This window comes from Brachypodium distachyon, chromosome 3, assembly GCF_000005505.3.
Source record: "Brachypodium distachyon strain Bd21 chromosome 3, Brachypodium_distachyon_v3.0, whole genome shotgun sequence".
NCBI lineage: Eukaryota > Viridiplantae > Streptophyta > Magnoliopsida > Poales > Poaceae > Brachypodium > Brachypodium distachyon.
In genome coordinates this window covers 41,766,571-41,787,086 of record NC_016133.3, presented here as the reverse complement: position 1 = coordinate 41,787,086, position 20,516 = coordinate 41,766,571, and the positions used below count along the sequence as shown (strand labels likewise).

Sequence of the window (20,516 nt, the reverse complement as noted above, 5' to 3'; positions counted from 1 at the left end):
TGAGAGCCATTAAATACTTGAGAGCACAGATGCTTCGATGTAACACGTCGAAGCAGGCAGCGCCTACGCCGGAGCGTACAGCCGTGGGAAGAAGCTACAGCTAGTAGCTAGCTAGGCCGTGCCCGCCTGCAGTAGCCGAACAGTGGCGGGCAACAGTGAGCATAGCAGCAGACAGAAGGAACAAATTGCGCGAGCACGTACATACACGTCCTCGTTATTACGAGCCTGACGGCGCCATCTCACCTTCCAGAACGAGTGAATGCAACCAACACCGTGGGCACGGCGCCGTAGCAAAATTATGGGCAGACCAATGCACCGTGCACAAGAATGTTCATCAGGCAGGCCAAGGTTCAAAAAGAATGTTCCCCAGCCGGTGTTCCAACAACCGTCCGGACTGTGGGATGCATGCACTGAGCACTAACAAATTGGGACTACAAGAATGTTCAAGCTGGAGCGATAAAGTTACAGTTACAGTTTGGTCGGACTCATGGACCGGTGCATCGAGGCATCGTAAAGAATGGATGTAAAGATTATATCAGTGGAAATCTGGCTCTACATTTGGCAGCAGAAAATTCAAAATTCCTTTGGAGAGAACCCGGGAGGAATGTTTGGTCAGCACAAGGTGTTCTCCAACTGAAACTGCAAGCACGGGTGTGGTTAGTGTGACCAGTATATATGACCTGAACAGAATATCTACCCAGCCTGTCATGTGGCGACACTTCATGATGGATACCTCAACAGCAAGAATACCTCTGTTTCAGCATCCGAGATCTTTCAGTATATTCGCCAACTCACTGATGACATCCGCGATCCTCGCATGCGATCCAGGGAGATTTATGGCGTGGTATTCTAACGCCTTCCAGCGCGAGATCAATGCAAAGTGTGGTCGCCGATACATGCTGCTGATGATCTCGAGAACTTTTGTGTCCGGTGTAGCTGAAACCAAGTGTGTTAGACCAGCTCCATGAGCCCCTATCACTACCGAGGCTTCCAGGATAGCCCGGAGTTGCTCAGTCATATTCATGTGCGCAAAAAGACCATTGACGACATTTACGTTGCACTCCAGACCTTTTGCCCAGCTCTCAACTGCCTCAAATACCTCCTGCTCATTGCTTAGTCTAGATTCAACCTTTCCACTGTGACGTGGGTGGGCCAAGTAGTCTTCTCGCCGAACAAAGAGAATATTGAGCCCGTTTGATCTCTTGGATGACACGACGCCATCCCCCAGAAGACCGAAAGAAGCTACAATCATCTCCCCAAATTCAGACAACCTTGCAGTTTTCTGGTGATCTGGTTTTTCCCTAAGTGATTGAGCGGAAGCACCTTCACAACTGAAGCTTTCACTAAGCCCCTTAAATAGAGCGGTCTCATAGCCCAGTGGTGAAAGAACTGCATGTCGGAAACAAACAGGACCAGCGAAGTTCTTAACATACGTCACATTCGAAAAAAGTGCTTCCCATGTTTGCTCCAGTGGTGCCTGCAGATGTCAGGTCATATCTGTTACAGACAAGCATATGCAGGACGCAAACACATGAATCGTTATGAGGATGAGTTCACTTCTTAATTAACAGATAAAATGCACTCGGAATTAGTAAGTCAATATGTTGCTGCGTTTTCAGCAGAATAATTCCATGTATTGCGCATCAGTTGTCAGTTGAGTCAAACCATTACTATGTCAAAACTGAGTTAGACGCACCCACTCATGTCTTGTGTTGAGTGAGAAACTGAAGTTTAGGGAGTAACCAAATCGTAGTGTAAATATAATGATAGCACTGCTCCACAGCTGGGGAACAGAGTTACCATGATTATTCAATATCCTATCCTGTCTTCATATATTTGATAACTTTAGGGAGTAACCAAATCATAGTGTAAATATAAGCAGCAAACGCGAGCAGCCACACAAATCAACTTTCAAAAGCATGGCACCATTCTAGCTATTTCGGGGACAGACAGCAGATATTTGATGAGACATGCAACACAATGGTTCACTCCAGTTGACTAATTTTGGCAAGCTAACTCGTAAGAGTAAAAACTCAAAACCTTATCTCGCTTTAAAGTTCTAGCACCATCAATTCTTGTGGTGGCACTGCAACCACCCCAACTCATGGTAGCACCACCAGAAAGTCATCACAAAATTTGGAGAAAAAAAATATTTATACAGATTGTACTATAATCTAGCATACTGTACATATTCAATTCAAAACACAACAAATGTCAAGAGAAACAAAAAAAGAAAAATTCTACTCTTTCTCTCTCTACAGCTAGTATTCACAATGAAACATTTTTAGTTTTGTACAATATGGATTTGATCTACCACACATTAGTAGAGCGGTGGCATCACAGGGGTTGGTACCGCTAGAGATGTATGAATGACAGAGCTTTGTATCAGGTGCCAGGACAGAATACTCAAGAAAAATGCTAAGACCAATGAAGGATTTGGAAGAGTGTCAAGATTGCAAGGATCTCCGAACAGGAGCAGTAGACATGATCCCAAATATGAGAAATGGTATTTAATTGCAAAATATCAGCGCGCTAACAAACTACAGATCAGAAACACAATTATGAAGTCAATATGCTACCAGCCTGATTATTGCTAAAACAGACAAACTGATAAGACCTCATGCAACTATCTCATGTAATGATGCAATGCAATGTACAAATAATCAAAAGCATATGCCATTTCTAGGTGCATCACATACCTTGCAATGCCCATCCACGAAAACAACATTAGGACGTTTAGGTAAATTTGTGACTCTGGAGCTCACATATGCACTGTACCAGTCTGTGATCGTGTGGAAAAGGTTTGCATACTCAAATCGTGTGACCAGAAGTGTCGGTTCTTCAATCCACTGCACCAAATGTTATAAACAGTCACTAATCAACTACAGAAATTCAGGAGAAACGTAATGAAATGTAGCAATTGAGAAAGTATTGTCACATAATAATCACAACCATGAAAGTTCATGTGCTTCTGGTGAAAAAAAAAATCCCTCCGATCCATAAAAAGTGTCGCCCACTTAGTACAAAATGGGCGACACTTTTTATGGATCGGAGGGAGTATAACAAAAGGAGAGGCATGAAAGTTCAGTGACATGGAATCATTTTCTCTTTTAACCCAGTATGAAAACCATCCACTAAAATAAAAACTGCATGAAACCTGTTGTATTATACTCAACCATAGTGAATCAGGTAAACCAAAAGAAGGAACATAAGTTGCCTTTGCATATTGGAAGCAACAGCAGTACTGCAGCCTGCATGTCTACAGATTACAGCTTTGCATCAGTTTTCCTTGCAATACACCCAAACTGAACCAAATAACCAAAAGCATCATTATATATAGGCTCTTACGAAGTTCTCACCTTAACCAGAGAACACAAAGGAGAAAAGGAAAAAAATCTCACACAAATCAGGAAAACTTTAAATATAGAACCATTCATATGGCAGGCCTTAATTATATCATCTTGGATTTTCTCCCTATAATTTGCGTTTTGACACATAGGCTTGCAACTCCATATCAGACCATGCCACATATTTATTCCCCAAGTTCCTTTGTCACAAATATAGGAATTTAGAACTGCACATTTCCAGCTATCCCACATCTGTAAGTTTATACTAATCCCAATGGGTTCAACCTCTTACGTAACAACTACTACAATATTTTTAAGACAGTGCAAACTGAAAGCTGATTATCTACACCTACAATGTTTTATTCACAATGGCCCAGATGGTAACCAATACGCCGTTATTTTCTGTTAACTTCGATGTGTAGATAGAGCCTGCTATAATTTACTACTTTGATATTGTCATCTATTGATACCTAACATGTGGTGTGTGGACGCCTTTTATATCGCCCGAGGAAGTAAATTTTGGCATCCATGCAAATATGTGCAACAATCCAAACTTGCTGAAGTTTTAGTTTGCACAGTTATCAAATGGGGGCTCCAAGTGCATCACAAAACATTGTACATTCAATACGAGTGGCTCATTAGAACTTCTCCCACAAGACCACCATAGGCTTTTCAGTCCTATTATTGGTTTGTTGCAGTTAATTTTAAGCCCTCTAATTTCTTCAGTTGAAGTTCCCATAAATTATTTCACACCCACAGTTTGCATCTAGCGCACATCACAAATTTCTTTTTATATGTACCTTTTTTCTTATTACTGGGCTACTGGCATGTACGGAGTATGCAAGTATGTGAAGATGCAATTATTATGAGTACCTATATGATTCTATATCTCGTAACAACTGTTACCATTTAAGGTGTCTAATCTACTTTTCAATGCAAATGAATTCATACTTCATATATGGGACAGAGTATGTACCACTTGTGGAATGAACACAGTGGAGATTAAATGTGAGCTGAGGAAGGTTGCAAAGCCTTCTTGTAGAAACTACTCTTCAGTTTTGTAGTATCAAATTCGTTCTAGGACAACAAATTCTGCTATATAACTCACTTCCCAACAATCACCGAACATAAGCTATCAGTTATCATCACGAGGAGGAATACCTGGGAGCAGTGGAGCTCACCGGGTGGCACAACACGCGCTGAGTTGAGCAGAGCTCTCATGGTGTGCGTCCCGATCCCGTTGGTGGGGACGTAGGTGTCGAGGAACCCCGGTTCCACCAAGGGCCCCGTCCTCCCCGCCGCGACCCCCTCCACCTCCAACGCGCCGGGCTCGTACCTGGGAAGCTCCTCCCCCTCCGCGCGGCCCATGACCTGCCCAATCGGCTCGCCGCCGCGCGACATTGCGATGAGCGCCGGGTCGAGCCGCACGCGCGCGCCCTCGCAGATCGAGCTCCCCAGCGTCTCGCTATGGTGGCACCGGAACCAGCCGCCGCCGCGTCCCTCGGGGCGGAGGACGTCCACGAAGCGGGAGAAGCTGTTCCCGAAGTAGGCCTCGCAGGAGTGCGCCGGCGGCGCGGGGTGGGCGGCCCAGGGGAGGAAGGAGGGGAGCCGCGGCCACGGCTTCTGGGAGGAAGACTGCTCCTCCTCCTCATGGACCCGGTCCTCGGGCTCGGCGGGGCGCGGGGAAGGGTGGTGGGACTGGAGGAGGAGGTAGAGCGCGAAGGAGACGGCGTGGACGGCGAACACGACGAAGAGGACGCACGGGATGAGGCGGCGGAACCTCTGGCCGTTGCTGTTGTGGCTATGGTAGTGGGGAGTGCGGCCGGCCATCATAGCCCGCCGGAGTGTGCTCGGCGCCGGCGGAGGGGTTTGCGGAGATCGCGGGCCGGCGAGGGGACTCCTCGAAGAAGAAGCCGAGGTGGGGAAAGGGAAAGCCGTTAGGCATGGATCGGACGGTCGGTGGCGCGGTTGGTGGTTGTCTGGACGGCTGCGATTCGCTGGCAGCGGGGGAGGCGACCAAGTCATCGCGGGACTAGTCTGCATGTGAGTATCACTTCCAGTTCCACCTGCTCCACTACTGTTTCCGCAGAACTCTCATCTGCTTTACTCAGTTTTAACATTTTGACAACCTGGAACGAATCTTAAATTTTTCGTATCGGATCGACAAGGCAATTAGATATACTCCTAGATCTATGATTAGCAGAGGATGTAGGCACTTTTCAGAATTCAGCAGTTCGATACAGATTTATATCATATATCATCGGTAGCTTACTTCAGCTAACAGTCTTCTTCAGAGTTTTCTTCAGAAACTTGTCAACTCTTGTCGTCCCGCATGTACTCCTTCATATTTAGAATAGGACGAGCTAACAAGTTGCACTCCTAGGATGGTTCCGACAGGTTACAATGTTTATTAATCTATTACCCGGTCTTGCAATTTCTACTCCCCAAAAATGCAGGCTAATTTTCTATTTATCTACGAGGGAACTTTTGTGTTTACTGTTTTTTAATTAGAATCTGACTTCTCAATGTCGTTGCAGGGGTACATTCTTTGAACTCCACTAGATTAATACTCTCTAAATGATGTTGTTGCCAGGGACATGTCAGGCTTTAGTGTAGCCAATCTCTTTGTGCACAATATAGTGATCTAGACTCCAGAATACATATAATAATAGTTATTTCAGTGGAAACTCTCTAGATATCATTCTAACACACGTTATGGCAAGTCAAATAGTACTCCACTGAAATCTATATATATCAGGGTAACAATGCTATAGTTCCATTGGCCATTGCTGATGCCTAAAGACACCAATGAGGGATCAAATGTTATCGGATTCAACAATTTAGAACAGAAAACCTTGTAAGTACTTCTTCTTTTTTCCAAAGGGTGACACACAGCTGTAGAGTTGACTCCTTTGTCCACCGAGGTTCCGAACCACGGTTTCAGATATGCAAGTAGAATGAGCAGACAGAATTGTATTATTGATGCTGAACAAAAACCCAGTTCTCAATCAAACAGTTCACAAGCAACAACAACCATGTACCAGAATTCATTTACCTATTTTGCAGCTTCTGCAAATTGCGATGTCTATATTGGCTGGAACCTTCAGATGTCAAAATCTAGATATCTATTATTGGCACCTTATGAGTTGGACAGATGTTTATAAAACAAACCAATAATAGCTGAGAGTATTTACAAAATCAGTCGACTGACAACGTTGGGTTTTCGTCTTTTGTGAATTAGATTTTCAATTAGAGATTGAATACATCCTCAGAAAAACTGAGTTTTCAATCAAACAGTTCACAAGTAACACATACCATGTACTCCTCCGTCCAACAAAAGATGTCTTGAGTTTATCAAAATTTGGATGTATCTAGACATAACTTAGTGTATAGATGCATTCAAATTTAGTCAAAGTTGAGACATCCTTTGTTGGACGAATGGAGTACCATAATTCATCCACTTCTTTGCAAATTCTGCAATTTGTGATGTTTGTAATGGTTTTGCAACCTCCAGATGTCAAAATCAAGAATATCAATCATTGGCACCTTATGAGATGGACAGCTGTTTGTAAACCTGACAAATAATAGTTGAGACTACTTATCACCAACAGTAGATTGACAACGTTGGATTTCCCTCTGTCTTGAACCACATATTCGATTCGCGATTCAATATCTCTGAAGCTTCTGATTGCATGTTCTGTGAAGAACAATCAGCTACTCCACGTGGAGTGGATAAGGCCTGTAGGCTCCTCACTCATATGATGAAGTATAAAATATTTTCCCCTCCGGTGCAAATATCCTGGCAGTGCTAAGTTCTGAAAGCGAAATGTTTTGGTTGAATAAGGCATTGTTTGAACTCCTTTGTGTATTGCTACAATTGTCATCAGCTTGGCTTTCTATTCCATTGTTATTTAGATTACTGAAGTTTCTGCAGATATGCAATTTTCGGAAGAAGAAAATGCAGTAGCCATAATTGTGCTTAGAGAATTGATCACATGAACGTATTTGAGATATATTTACACAGACCCACCTGTTACAAAACCCTTTGCTTAATCTTATAATACAAAACATATATACTCTTGTACTCGTAACAAGCTGCAGCCATGCCACATACTGAAACTACTGTTCAGTTCAGCCTCAGTATCGTAGTATCAGACTGAAAGGTTCCAAAACTTCCATTGATGTTCCCGTGACTTGTTCTCCATGCCAAAAATCACGGATCCTGCATGATCAAATTAACAATTGTAGAAAGTAAGAGAGGGTACAAAATGAATTAACCAACAACTAAATTCTTGAAGGTGCTTTGTGCAGGAGGTTTCTAAATTACCTAACGTTGGGAGCAAGATCGTCAGAGCTGCAACCCCAACGACCTTGAGCGGCAACCCAGTAACCACAAGGTCCTTAATGGTGACATATCCAGTGCTGAACCCGACGACATTGGACGGCGACCCGGTCGGCAACAAATACGACAACTGAGCCCCGACGGCGCCGGAGACGACGAGCAGCGCCGGGTGCACGCGGATGGACTTGGCGAGCTCTGCGAAGAGCGGCAGCACGAGCGTGGCGGTGGAGTCGTCGGAGGTGAACTCCGTGATGACCCCGCTGAAGGCGCAGGCCACGGGCACCACGACCAGCGCCGGGGCGCCCTCGAGGAACCCGAGGCCGGACGACAGGATGTCCGTGAGGCCGCTGGTGCGGAAGCCGTCGGCGATGGCGAAGCCGGCGCCCAGGAGGAGGATGATGCTCCACTGCAGGTCCTTGCACTTGTCCCAGTCCATCAGCTTCTCGCCTTCGCTCTTGCCGCTCGGGATTATGAACAGCAGCGTGGCCATCATGATCTGCGTCATCGCCAAGTGGTTTTGCATCATCCATGAGATCGATCAGGTAGGTGATGACATTACACTTGATTTATGGTGATTCTTGTGTACTTACAGTAACTGTTCCATCCCCGACTTTGTTGTGGAAGAGAACTCCCCACCCTGGGATGTCATTCGTTAGGGTCCTCGTCATCCATAGCACAATTAGACCCTGCAAATGATTATCTACTTCGTCCGGTTACTGTTACCAAGTAGTAGCAATTTCGTTTCTGTATTATGTGGCGGAAAGCAAATCCTGCATTGCTATGTTCTGAACATGATTGTGGCCAGAAAAGCTAGTTAGAACTTACCCCGAACACAGCCAAGACCATCTTCTCGGCGAATGCCACTGGACCTGCCATAGAAGATGGTAACCTCGTTAGACAACAATGGTGCAACTGAAACTTGGTCCAATAAGACTCATCCAAATGCTCAAATTTCACGGCAAGTCAACGACAGTCAACAAAGGTCACACGCAAAGGGTTAAAAGAAGAACAAAGTCCAGCAACTACTGTACCTAACAAGCTGAGCTCCGTTCTGAGATGGCTTCTGTCGAGGTAACCCGAGAGAGCCTTTCCCGTATCCTTGGAGCAGTACATCAAGCAGAGCGTGACCCATAACGCCAAGAACACGACGAGCGCCAACGGCAACGCGAAGGCCATCCATGAGCTGAAGGTGATGGGCCGCTGCTCGGGGAAGTACGCCGACCACATCCCGACCAAGATGACGTTCACCCCGGTGCCCGTGAGCGTGGCCATCCCGCCCACCGCCGACGCGTACACCACGCCCAGCACCACCGCCTTCGAGAACCGCCGCACCTCCGCCAGCTCCTCGCCATTGCCGCCGGTGCCCCGAGGGAAGCGCTGCAGGATCCCCGTGGCCACCGGCATCATCATGACGGTGCACGCCGTGTTGTGGATCCACATGCTCACGAACGCCGTCGTGCCGGTCACCCCCAGCAGCAGCCACGCCGGCCTCACCGGGTCCCCGCAGAACCTCACCATGATCTGTTCGAAATTCGAATAATTCAGACACGATAAAAATTTAAAAAGTTTTTTTAAAAAAGGGCAGCTCGATCCCCAGAGCGATGCACATAGCCGTTTTATTGCAGAGTTATATCATCTCGGTACACGGTTACGTACGTTGAGGGCGAGGCGGCGGTGGATGTGGTAGCGTTGGACGGCGAGGGCGAGGATGAAGCTGCCGAGGACGAGGGCGATGACGTCGTCCATGTAGGCTGCAGCGACGGCGTCGGCGGAGGCGACGCCGAGTGCCGGGAAGAGGAAGAGGGGAGCCATGGAGGACACGGCCAGCGGCACGGCGTCGGTCACCCACCACAGGAACACCCACGCCAGCGCGCCAAGCATGTTGCGCGGCGCGGCGCCGTGGACTCCCAGGTCCAGGTCCGCCAGCAGGCACACGGCCAAGCACGCCGCCGGGCCCGACAGGATCGCCGGGTACCTGTGCGCGAACAGAGCCTGCAGCCGCGAGGAGGACGACGACGCCGGACGCCGCCCTGTCGTCGTGGCGGGGTCCACGGGCAGCAGGGGCGCCTCCACGTCATCGTCCTCCGGTGAGCTCCCGTGCTGCTTGCCCATCGCCATGGCCATAGATTGACCAAAGCTGGCTAATCCGGTCTTGTTAGAGGCGTACGTGCTGTGGCCTGACTCCTGAGTCGTCCGGGCTCGTTTTATAGCTGGGGGTCACTTGATCGTGTCGTGTCATACCGGAATTACTGATGGCACGTCGTGTCGCGACGAATCGACGATGGGGTCACCTGATCGCACAGCCGATGTGGAGAGAACCTGGTGCCGTGTCCACGTGGGATGCTCCAAGGCCAGGAAAAACGGGAGGTGATCTGTGCCGATCGCCAAGCTAAAAAAACAAAAAAAAACTGTGGCGATCGCCACGTGGCACGCGGTACTCTGTCCTCCGTCGACCGTCGCCCTCCCCCACCCGCCACGTCAGACGTTCATAGCTCGATCGCTCCACCTGGGCTTATTATACTACTGATACTGTAAGATAAGTTGTTGTAAGAAACGGCAACTAACTTTCTCACCGGCCGGCCCCATGGATATTCAGATGCGAGGCTTTGAGATTCATGTGGCCAGCACGTACACAGGATTAAAGGCCGACGAGCGACGATGGTACTCTTGGTCCCATGGATGCGTGTCAATGTCCTGCACCAACCGGCCATCGAAGGGCCGTTTGTCATGCATAGATTCCTGGTGCCATTATTTACCAGTGAACACGTATACACCACACAGGTACATCTCTCATGGCCCCGGCGAGGGTGATCTAGGGCACGTACAGTCACAGGTGGTGGTCGGGATGGACACCGGCCAGCCACCTCTCAAGTCTCAAATAGCCGAGCAGTAGTGACTAGTAGTGAGTATCTTCTCTAATTCTCTTCCATATATCTCCATATATACCTAGGCGACCATGCAGGCCGTGTCTTCTCAAGGTGCCTGACGGGCAAAAATTGGGTGGCCGGAGAAGTTCGACGGAGGGGCCGCCCAGGTCGCTCTCTCTGAAAGCGAACCGGCATCAGAGCATGACCACTCACTCCCAGGTTCAGCGGATCGAACACACGTAACTGTTGATTTCTACATATATGTTCATCGATCGGGCTCGTGGTTAATCGTACGTGGCTACGTGCTAGTGAGTAAGTAAATTTGCTGCCTGCCTAGCTGTATCTTATTGTCGTTATCCATCCTCTAATCAAGGCAGCCAAACTTACGTATCCATGGTCCTTCCAGAACGTTCCAGCTAGGCTAGCGGTACCATGGGAAGACGAGACAGGCCGACCGATCGACGATCCGATCTCCCCGGCCTGCCGGCCCTTCCCGTGTGCATGACAGGTATCTACACCTCTAGTGATAAAAAGAGGAGTGTTTCTTTCGTCGTTGTCCGCCAGGCATATTTGCGTTTTGCCCTCTCCATCTTTCAAGAATCCTCCAACGGTCCGCACACGTCGTTTCTCCAAGTCGGCTAGTCCCCACGAAAAGGATCCTCCACACGAGAAGGAAATTCTAGGCCTCTAGCAAATCCTCCGCCACCGTCGCCCAACCCGGTGCCCCGGCCGTCACGCCGCCCAGTCCACCCCCCTCTCGCTGCTCTGCGCCATCCATCGAGCGGCCTCCCGCGCTCTGTGCGGCCCGATGCCGGCGGCCGTGTGTGTCCAGCTCCTCCTACGCCCACCAATCACCACATGTACCCTCCCCCGCTCCTCCTCGCCTCTGTCCGCTCCCTGCAACCCACGCGCCCGCGGAACAAACTCCTCTACTCATGGCCCGCCAAGCCTCCTCGCGCCACCGGCTTGGTGTCGTCAGCGTCAGCAGCGGCGGCCTCCACGTCCTCCGCCAACCCGAGTGTGGTGCTGCGAGTGCTCTGCGCGCATGGGGAGCTGCCACATGCGCTCTGGCTGCTTGAGTCCTCTTCGGAGTCACCCGACGAGGATGCCTGAGTGTCGCTCTTCCACCTCTGCGAGTGACGCCGCGCCGCGGAGCACGGGTTGCGCGCGTACCCGCCGCCTACGCCACCGCACGGAGGGTGTTCGTGAAAATGCCCGACCGGGATGCGAGTCGAGGTCGACGTGTTGAATGCACTCGTGACTATGTATTCCAAGTGTGCTGATGTTGAGGTTGTGCGGAAGGTGTTTGATGGACTGCGTCTCATGGAACGTGATGGTTGCTGGACATTCTGAGAACCATGAGTGTGAGACGGAGTTGGAGTTATTTCTTCACGTGCTAGAGGATGATCAAGTGGAGCCGCATCTCATGACGATAACCAGCGTGACTGTGGATTGTTGTCTGACCTTGATTTCACAAAGGAAATGCATGCATTAGTCGTAAACAGAAGTTTTGCCACGGATATTGCATTCTGTGACTCCTTGATTCTCTAAAACTCCTTGATATCAAATTAAATTGTTTTTTTTATAAACATGAATTTTCATGTGCAGGTGTCTAAGAGACCGTGACAACGCACAGTCATTGTACTAGTATTAATCATGCAGGCGGCCTCATATCAGCTAGCATAACATGGCCACGTTGGCATGGGGATACATAGGGGTTCCGTTTCGCCAACCAACCACGGGGACCGGGTGGCGGAGAAACCTCGGCCGCGCCGAAAACGACCGGGCATGTGCATCCCGATGCGAATCATGTGATCCTTCGTTGCAGCTGACGAGGAAAACGTACAACAGACGCTTGCTTTGCCCTGACTCGCGGTCGGAGGAATAAGCTCGTGTGCCGTCTCCAAGTCCGGAAGTGAGCTTGAGACGGGATGGATCATCATTCATCAAGCGGCCGTTGTTTGTTTATACCATTTTAGGCCGGCGGAGAAAGAAATGTCATACGGTATGGTAAGCGGCCCAAAAGTTCGTTAAGCTTTCAAGCTGACCCAAAGGACTTTCTCTCTGAACAAAATGTGGCGCCTCTGGTGCCCACGGCCGGCCTCATGGGCCTGCTTAATCACCTCAGCCTTTGAGTCGGCGTCACAAGGCGGTATTACTGAGCTTAGGTTGGTTATGGCTGAGTTTGGCATTCAGGTTGAATATGATATGATAATCAAGCTTTTTTCAATCAGTTTTTGTTTATTTTTTCGTTTGCCTGATCAACTTTTCTATGTTTTCATTGTATTTTTCACAGCAGATTATAAAATAAGTTCATCAACCCAACCCGAGCCTAGAGGAACATTTTTCAAACAAAACTGGCTTTCCGTTGGCATCAAACAAAACTCTTGATCCCTCTTGTTTACTGGGTCGCGCTCCTACCCTTGTCACTGATAATGCCTCTTGGCTTCGGCGTTCGTGTCTAGGTTTTGTCTCTTAAGAACTCTTATAAGAGAAGTAGTTGTTGCCTCAGAGATGGGGTTCTCTCGATGTTAATTAGCCAACGTGTGATGTTTTCTAGTTTTGTGCGTTGTTTTCGGCATCGACATCTTCAACTACATAAATAAGATATAATTACGTGCTCACATAAGGCAGAGATAGCAAGAATATTATCCCGCCTGAAAAGGTTACTTTTCGTTTGATAGGTGACTCCCTTTTATATACTCTTATAAAAATCGGAGGTTACTCACATCAACTCTCGACAAATTATAGAACATGTTGGTCTAAATGATGACATCCTAACCAAAATCAAGATATAGTAAAATTAGTCATATAATCTAACAAGTCTACATTTCATAAACCTTCTTATGAAGATGAATTCATACTTTGAGAAAAATACAAAAAATGTAAAAAATAGAATGCTACATAAATGAGAAAGAGAGAGGCATTATTCGTTCTTAAGTTCTAGTGCTTTTCTTGGGGACTTTATGTGCCAAATTGGCATTGTTGTTATTTGCATATGTTGTGTTATGAAATATACGAAGTTATAGAGAACCAAGCATAACTTGGGTGTTCAGCCAACGAGGTATGCTGACAGCCCACCAGAGTTCGATCTTTGAAGGTCACACTTTGGTGTCTCGCTTTGTAAAAATTATATATGTATACATTGTCGGACTGCAATCGCACATCTCTTACAAATTAACTTAAAAAAACGAAGTTATACAAAAGATTTCATTATGTGAAAATTATGTTGTGTCGCGAAGAGCTCAATCTTCCGAAATGATTGGCTCCACCATCCAATAGGGCACATGGCTAGGTCGTGCTCGTTGGAGATCCCTCCCAAAATTCTAGAACACATTGACAAGACCCGTCGTCATCTTTTGTTCCCATTTTCAGAGGGTTTTCAAGCTGCTCACCTGGACGTGGTGACTCCTGCCTCTTTTGGAAAGATCTTTGGAATGACCAGATCCTTCAAGTTAAGTTCCCTCAGGTCTTTTCCTTCAGCCTTCAAGAGGACATTTCAGTGGAAGGCTTCTGCAATGAAATTGAAACCCAACTTACCTACAAGCCCCACTATTTAGCTCCGCTTTTCAGGAATTCAACGAAATGAAAGAGATGATCGCTAACATCCGGATGCAAATGGAGGTGACTGATGTATGGTCCTACAGTTGGAAGAAGCCCTTTTCGGCTGGCAATTTCGTTCAGACATTATTTTGATTCCTTACCCAGTCACCCCACACTTCTAAAGTTGTGGAAGTCAAAATGCATTATGAAGCACAAAGTTTTTATCTGGCTCATGTTGATGGATCGTCTCAACACAAGAATATGCTGCGAAGGCGCAAATACAATGTAGGAGACACTTGGCTCTGTGCACCATGCCACCCAGCACCCCCCGAGGAAACATTGGAGCACTTGTTCTTTGGGTGCTGCTTTGCACAAGATTGTTGGGCTGAGATAGACATTACCTAGGACCAAAATTTCAGTATCACCCACAACATCAACTCAGCTAAAAGGCGGTGGAATAATGGGCTCTTTTGGGAGATTTTTTATGCTTGGAAGTTGGGGGATTTGGAAGGAGAGAAACGCCAAGATTTTTGAGAACATCACCCCCTCTTAAGGACTCCTGGAAGCGCCGGCTTAAGGCTAACCTAGAGCTTCTTAAATTCAGACTTGCTAAGGACTAGCACAAAACACAACTAGCTTGTTTTGTGGCTACTCTGTAATTTTTCCTTTTTTGAGAGGCGAACCCCTCCTTCCGTACATATGTAACTTTGTAACCCTTTTTTCCTTGATTAATACAAAACACAGTAGGAGCCTCTCCTGTTGTTTTATTTCCCCGATAAAAAAATGGTCGTGCTCGTGATGGTAGGCAAGATGACGTGGTAAGGGGTCGTGTGGGTCTCACAGTGGCCAGCGGTAAAAAATCTAGCTCTTTATTATACTCCTATATGAACACGGTTATTACGGTATGAAAACAGTTACATTTAAGTCATCAGGCGTGAACATGTCGTCATTTCCCAACTCCAACCCACTTCTCCTTGTCTCCTCCTTCTCATGTGTCCTAAACTGCCCCAAACCTACTTCCCCTCTCTCTCCCAACGCAAGGATCACTACCTACCCCACCTCCTCTCCCAACTGCCCCTCCCTCTCCGTCGCCGGCCACAGAGCCCGTGTTTTCTCGTGTCGCCCCACCTACCTGCTCCTACTCCCCCGACGTGTTGCCGCTCCTCCTGCGCCAATCTGCCGGCACGCCTCCTCCTTGCTCGATCTATCTCTATCGTGCCTCCTCCTTGCCCTTGCAACACCTCCTCCTCGCCCGATTTGTCGGCGCCTCGCGTCCTCCTCGCCCAATCTATTGTAGGGCCTCCTCCTTGCTCGATCTGTCGCGCCACCGCCTCCTTGCACGGTCGGTGGTACCGCTGCCGCCTCCTCGCACGATCCGTGGTACCGCCGCCTCCTCGCCCGATCCGTCGCAGTGCCGCCTCCTCGTCCGATCTGTCCCAGCGCCCCCTCCTCGCCAATCTATCACCGTCGCACGCTAGATCCACAGCTCGTCTCGCCATAGTCTTCGCTCGGTGCAGATCGACGCGCTGCCAGCGCTCCCCTGGTTAGTTTTACTATTTTTGTTCCGCAAATTTAAAGCTTAAAACTAAAGGGGCCGGCGGAATCGTCTGCGGACTGCCCTTCCCCTCAAGTTCGACAACATATTTCCTAATATGACGCAATCTATTTTTTCAACAACTTTATATATACAACCACAAACAACTCCATCTCATTTTTGCAGGTCCCCCGCCAACGAAATCCTCCCTTGCTACGACAAGGCATGGCTCACTCCACCATCATTGACTCAGGTGTATCATCTGGACGGTCCAACATATTTCCGCTTGTTCTCAATGGCATTGATTACGGGAGCACGCCGGTCACAGCGAGGACATACACCGTCTTGGCGCTGGCGCGCCCCCAGGACACCGTCGAGCAGGTGTTGTGCGGCCTCGGCCGTCAGGGCGGTGCCGTCCAGCATGTTGTGCACGCAGACCGGCATCTCCCTCTTGGTGCCACCATCGATGATCTCTGCCTCTCGCGCTACGCCAGCCTCCTTGTCACCCCGTACCCTGAGGCGTGGTGCCTCGTGTACAAGATCGCCATGGCTGCCACCAGGTTCCACCATCAAAGCCTGCTCTGGCCAGAGCAGCCTCTCGGCGCACCCCGTGTCTCCCCCGAGCAACTCTCCTGGGACACCGTGCGGCTTGTCCACGAGTTCCTCGACAAGGCCGCCGCGTGCCTCCCGGGGCGGATGGTCGGGGAGTTCCTCGACGTGTTCGTCCGCAGCGGCCTCGCCCGCTTGCTGGTCCGCCTCTACCTCTTGTCCACCTGGCCGGTTCATCACTACCGAGCCAAGGCGGCCATGGAGTGCTTCCTTGACTCGAGCGCCATCGTGCGCATGCCACTTCACGTCAAGGCGTGGACGGCGCCACTGTGTCTGAGCTTCTGCCAGGCGATGGTCTCCGACTACCCCGGCAACAACGGAAGGGAGGACCCGTTGTACAAGGATATCCGGGGCAGGCTCGCGGTGGTGATCGCCTTGCACGGGCAGCTTCTGCCTAAGGAATGGGTGATCAACCATCTGACCCCGTTCGCCGTGGAGACAGCGAACGAGGTCATCGCCAACTACAACGCCGGGTTCCTGCCCGAAACTGACGCGTTGCTTGAGTTCAAGAAGTTCTTCTCGGCGCTGTGCCGGGAGATGGCTCACGTGTGGCAGCAAGCGGACAATTTGTCACTTTTGCCGTCCCGACACCGACAACCTCAGCCGCTGCAACAAACCATAGTGCTGACCCTGACGGCAATTGAGCTGCTGATGTTGGTGGACCAGCTGTTGTCAAGGCTACCACCATTGCCGCCGAGCGAGCACATGGTGAACACTCTTTGGGTGCTGCTGGCCACGGTGGACTCCTGGACGGACGTGCGCTCCGACCACATTCTCCTCGCCGGACTGCGCGAGACGATCCGCGCCCGTGCGGCGCGCCTGAACGCGCTCGTGCTGGGCACGGGCGCGGCCAGGTCGCGGCAGGAGGACGTGGTCCGGCTCTCGCCGAGGCTCAAGCGCGTCCTCTGGTTCGACGCGCGGCGCCACCTCGCGGCAGCGATGCTGCCGATGCCGCTCTCCGGGTCCGACTCCGAGCACTTGCCGCAGCCGTTCGAGTTGCTCGTCGACCGGACGCGGCTGCTGGAGAACTCCTTCGTGTGCGTCTCCAGGGCGTCCCGACACGAGCTGCTCAACTGCAAGCTCACAGTCCGGTTCCTCCACGAGGAGGCCTCTCACTCTCAGGCCGGGGTTACGCGGGAGTGGCTCGTCCTCGTCTGCCGCGCGCTGTTCGACCCCCAGCTCACCCTCTTCTGCCCGTGCCCGCATAACCGCCGCAGGTTCTTCCTCAATGAAGGTACAAATTTTTTTCCTCAACTCGTTCTTTACTACGGCACTTCGAGCTCTGCCCGTGTGCATTGCAGAGGCTGAGTTCCTTGGCCTCCGGTATCTGTATAACATTACATTAACATTGGTTAATTTCTCTTGTTACACAGCATCTGCAGCGAATCATCGGCTGAACCTGCAGTACCTGAATTTCGCGGGGAGGATAATCGGCTTAGCCCTGATGTACAACGTACAGGTGGGGGTTCTGTTCGACAGAACACTCTTCGTGCAGCTGGCCATGGACGACATCACGGAAGACCCATTGCTGGCCCTGGACGACATCGCAGACGCGGACCCACTACTGCACGCGAGCTGCAGGCAGATCCTCGAGATGGAACCCGTTGTCGTCGGCTCCGGCGTGCTGGGGCTCACGCCGACCCGACAAGTCTCCCCAGGAGGGAGGAATGTTGCCGTGAACAGCCTGAACAGAAGGCATTTCGTGGACCAGCTGATCACGAACATCTTCGTAAACAGCACCAAAGAGCAGCTGGTGAGTTTTGCTGAAGGGTTCAGCTCCATGCTTGTCGATCCGGGGATGCGTGGGGCTTTCTTCCGGACCTTGTACCTTGAGGATCTGGACAAGATGCTGGGTGGGAGCGTGGGCGCCATCGATGTGGAAGAATGGAAAGGGAATGTCGAGTACAGAGGGTACAACGAAGAAGATGAGCAGATCAAATGGTTCTGGGAGGTATGTATGATCTGCCCAAATCTCCAGTGCATTTTCTGTTTGTTTTCTTTCAGGTTCGGTTGTTACTAGTTCTCTGAATATATGTTCTTCATGGAATCTGTAACGAACGATCACGTCGTGTGACTTTGTATGCATGGCAGGCTGTGGAGAGCATGACGGCTGAAGAGCAGAGGAGGCTGCTCTTCTTCTGGACCTCGGTGGAGTACCTGCCATTGGACGGTTTCCGCGGGCTGGGCTTCGGTCTGATCATCTCCAGGGCGTTGGATGAGACTTCTGACCATCTCCCCTCGTCGAGCACCTGCCTGAACCTCCTCAACCTGCCCTCCTACACCTCCTTTGCCATGACTCTGAGCAGGCTCAAGATCATCGCCCAAGAGCATGTCTGATGCGGCTTCGGCTCCGTCTAAGCTTCTGCTGCTGGTGGTGGTCTCGTCTCCAGGAGAATTCAGTTTGCATTTGTTTCTTCGAACATGTGGTGGAGAATGATACCCCGGCCTCTGTGCCGTCAGTGTAAGAGAATTCAGTACTGTTAGGAGGTGTGTTACCTCCCAGTGGATTCACCGTCGCATTTCGATTTGATTGTATTCCGTACTGTATTTGTAGAAGTTGGCTGCTCTGAACCAGTTTTTTAATGAGTTTTTAATAAGCTCAAACCCTGTTATGGTCAATTGCATTTGTGACTGGTGTTTACAGGAATCACATGCTAACATTTTCCTTCAGCGGGAAATAGGACCACACCTAACAGGCCAATATGAAAACGTGAGGGATGTGTTTGAGGATTCCGTACATCAACAGGATGCCGGCTCAATCTATATATATATATAGCTCGTAGGCTTAGAGGATAGATACAAGGTTGGTTATGATATGTCCACAACAATTCGGATCATTATCATACCTAATTCTGTTATACATGTTTATCAACAAGTAAGCACCTGGACTCTACAGCTCGTCTAACACTCCCCCTCAATTTGAACCAACGAGATTCAGATGGTAGCAAAACTGACGAAACTGTTGTGTCCCTACTGGTTTGGTTAGCCCGTCTGCAACCTGATCACTAGTTGACACAAACCTGATCTCTAGTGCTTTCCGAGCTACCCTTTCTCTCACGAAGTGATAGTCCACCTCGATGTGCTTCGTTCTTGCGTGAAAAACTGGGTTGGCAGAGAGGTAAGTGGCGCCGAGATTATCACACCAAAGGACCGGCGCTCGTTCCTGTCGCACTCCAAGTTCACCAAGAAGAGACTGAAACCATATAAGTTCTGCAGTGGCATTTGCCAATGCCTTGTACTCAGCCTCGGTACTTGATCGTGATACCGTGGCCTGTTTCCGCGCGCCCATGACACAGGGTTCGATCCGAAGAATACCACAAAACCTCCGGTTGACCGCCTGTCGTCCACCGACCCTGCCCAGTCAGCATCTGAGAAGCCGCTCAACAAACTAGACGGTGACTTGCTAAGCTTCAGTCCCGTACTTGCAGTTCCCTTCACATATCAAAGTATCCTTTTTGCCGCTGTGAGATGAAGATCCGTTGGGGCTTGGAGGTACTGGCAGACCTTATTAACAGCGAAAGAGATATCTGGTCTTGTGAGAGTTAGATACTGCAAGGCTCCCACCAGACTTCTGTATCGGGTAGCATCATTTGGTGGCAGCTTTACTCCTTCATCTCGGGACAATTTTTCAGCAACAGCCATGGGCGTGGACGCAGGTTTACAGTCCTTCATACCGACTCGAGCAAGGAGATCAGTGGTATACTTTGTTTGGCGCAGCATGATGGCATTTTTGGAGCGAGACACTTCAATGCCAAGGAAGTAGTCCAAACTGCCAAGGTCCTTCAGGGCAAATGCAGCACTGAGATCATGAACCAGGCGCTGTGCAGCAGCAGAACACGAGCTTGCAATGATGATATCATCAACGTAAATCAGCATGAATATAGTTACTCCCCCTTGCTGATAGACGAACAATGAAGTATCAGCCTGAGACAGGCGAAAACCAAGCTCCTGCAGTTTGGAACTGAGCCGCGAGTACCAAGCGCGCGGTGATTGCTTCAGGCCATATAACGACTTGTCCAGTTTGCAGACAAAATGCGGAAGTGTGGGATCCTCATATCCAGGGGGTTGTCGCATGAACACATCTTCTTCTAGAACGCCATGGAGAAACGCATTCTTGACATCCAACTGACGAAGACACCAATCTTGTGAAACTGCAATGGACAAGATTAGACGGATTGTCGTGTGCTTGATCACCGGACTAAACGTCTCCTCATAATCCACACCATATCGCTGCTTAAATCCCTTGGCGACGAGCCGAGCTTTATACCGATCAA

At 49.5% G+C, this 20,516-nt stretch overlaps 3 protein-coding genes across 4 annotated transcripts; 1 reads left to right on the top strand and 2 right to left on the bottom strand.

Annotated features, from left to right (window-relative positions):
* Nucleotides 1-318: 318 nt before the first annotated feature.
* LOC100843487 (beta-(1,2)-xylosyltransferase) lies at nucleotides 319-5,394 on the bottom strand. Of its 2 annotated transcripts, XM_010236989.3 has the most exons (4): nucleotides 4,509-5,394; nucleotides 2,700-2,849; nucleotides 751-1,477; nucleotides 319-639 (listed from the first exon to the last, which is right to left on the bottom strand). In XM_010236989.3, exons 1-3 carry the CDS (start codon nucleotides 5,388-5,390, stop codon nucleotides 758-760), a joined length of 1,752 nt encoding a protein of 583 aa, XP_010235291.2. In that variant the 5' UTR covers nucleotides 5,391-5,394; the 3' UTR covers nucleotides 319-639; nucleotides 751-757. The 2 variants fall into 2 exon arrangements, with proteins under 2 accessions (XP_010235291.2, XP_024316418.1); XM_024460650.1 differs by having other exon boundaries at nucleotides 319-1,477.
* Nucleotides 5,395-7,311: 1,917 nt separating this feature from the next.
* On the bottom strand, nucleotides 7,312-9,882 carry LOC100843185 (tonoplast dicarboxylate transporter). Its single transcript, XM_003574687.4, has 6 exons — nucleotides 9,346-9,882; nucleotides 8,721-9,210; nucleotides 8,515-8,558; nucleotides 8,280-8,375; nucleotides 7,675-8,185; nucleotides 7,312-7,569 (listed from the first exon to the last, which is right to left on the bottom strand). The coding sequence occupies exons 1-6, from the start codon at nucleotides 9,811-9,813 to the stop codon at nucleotides 7,499-7,501; spliced, it is 1,680 nt and encodes a 559-aa protein (XP_003574735.1). The 5' UTR covers nucleotides 9,814-9,882; the 3' UTR covers nucleotides 7,312-7,498.
* A 5,976-nt stretch (nucleotides 9,883-15,858) lies between these two features.
* Nucleotides 15,859-18,875, top strand: LOC100833092 (E3 ubiquitin-protein ligase UPL5). Its single transcript, XM_003572310.4, has 3 exons — nucleotides 15,859-17,476; nucleotides 17,616-18,193; nucleotides 18,334-18,875. The coding sequence occupies exons 1-3, from the start codon at nucleotides 15,859-15,861 to the stop codon at nucleotides 18,577-18,579; spliced, it is 2,442 nt and encodes an 813-aa protein (XP_003572358.1). The 3' UTR covers nucleotides 18,580-18,875.
* Nucleotides 18,876-20,516: the final 1,641 nt, after the last annotated feature.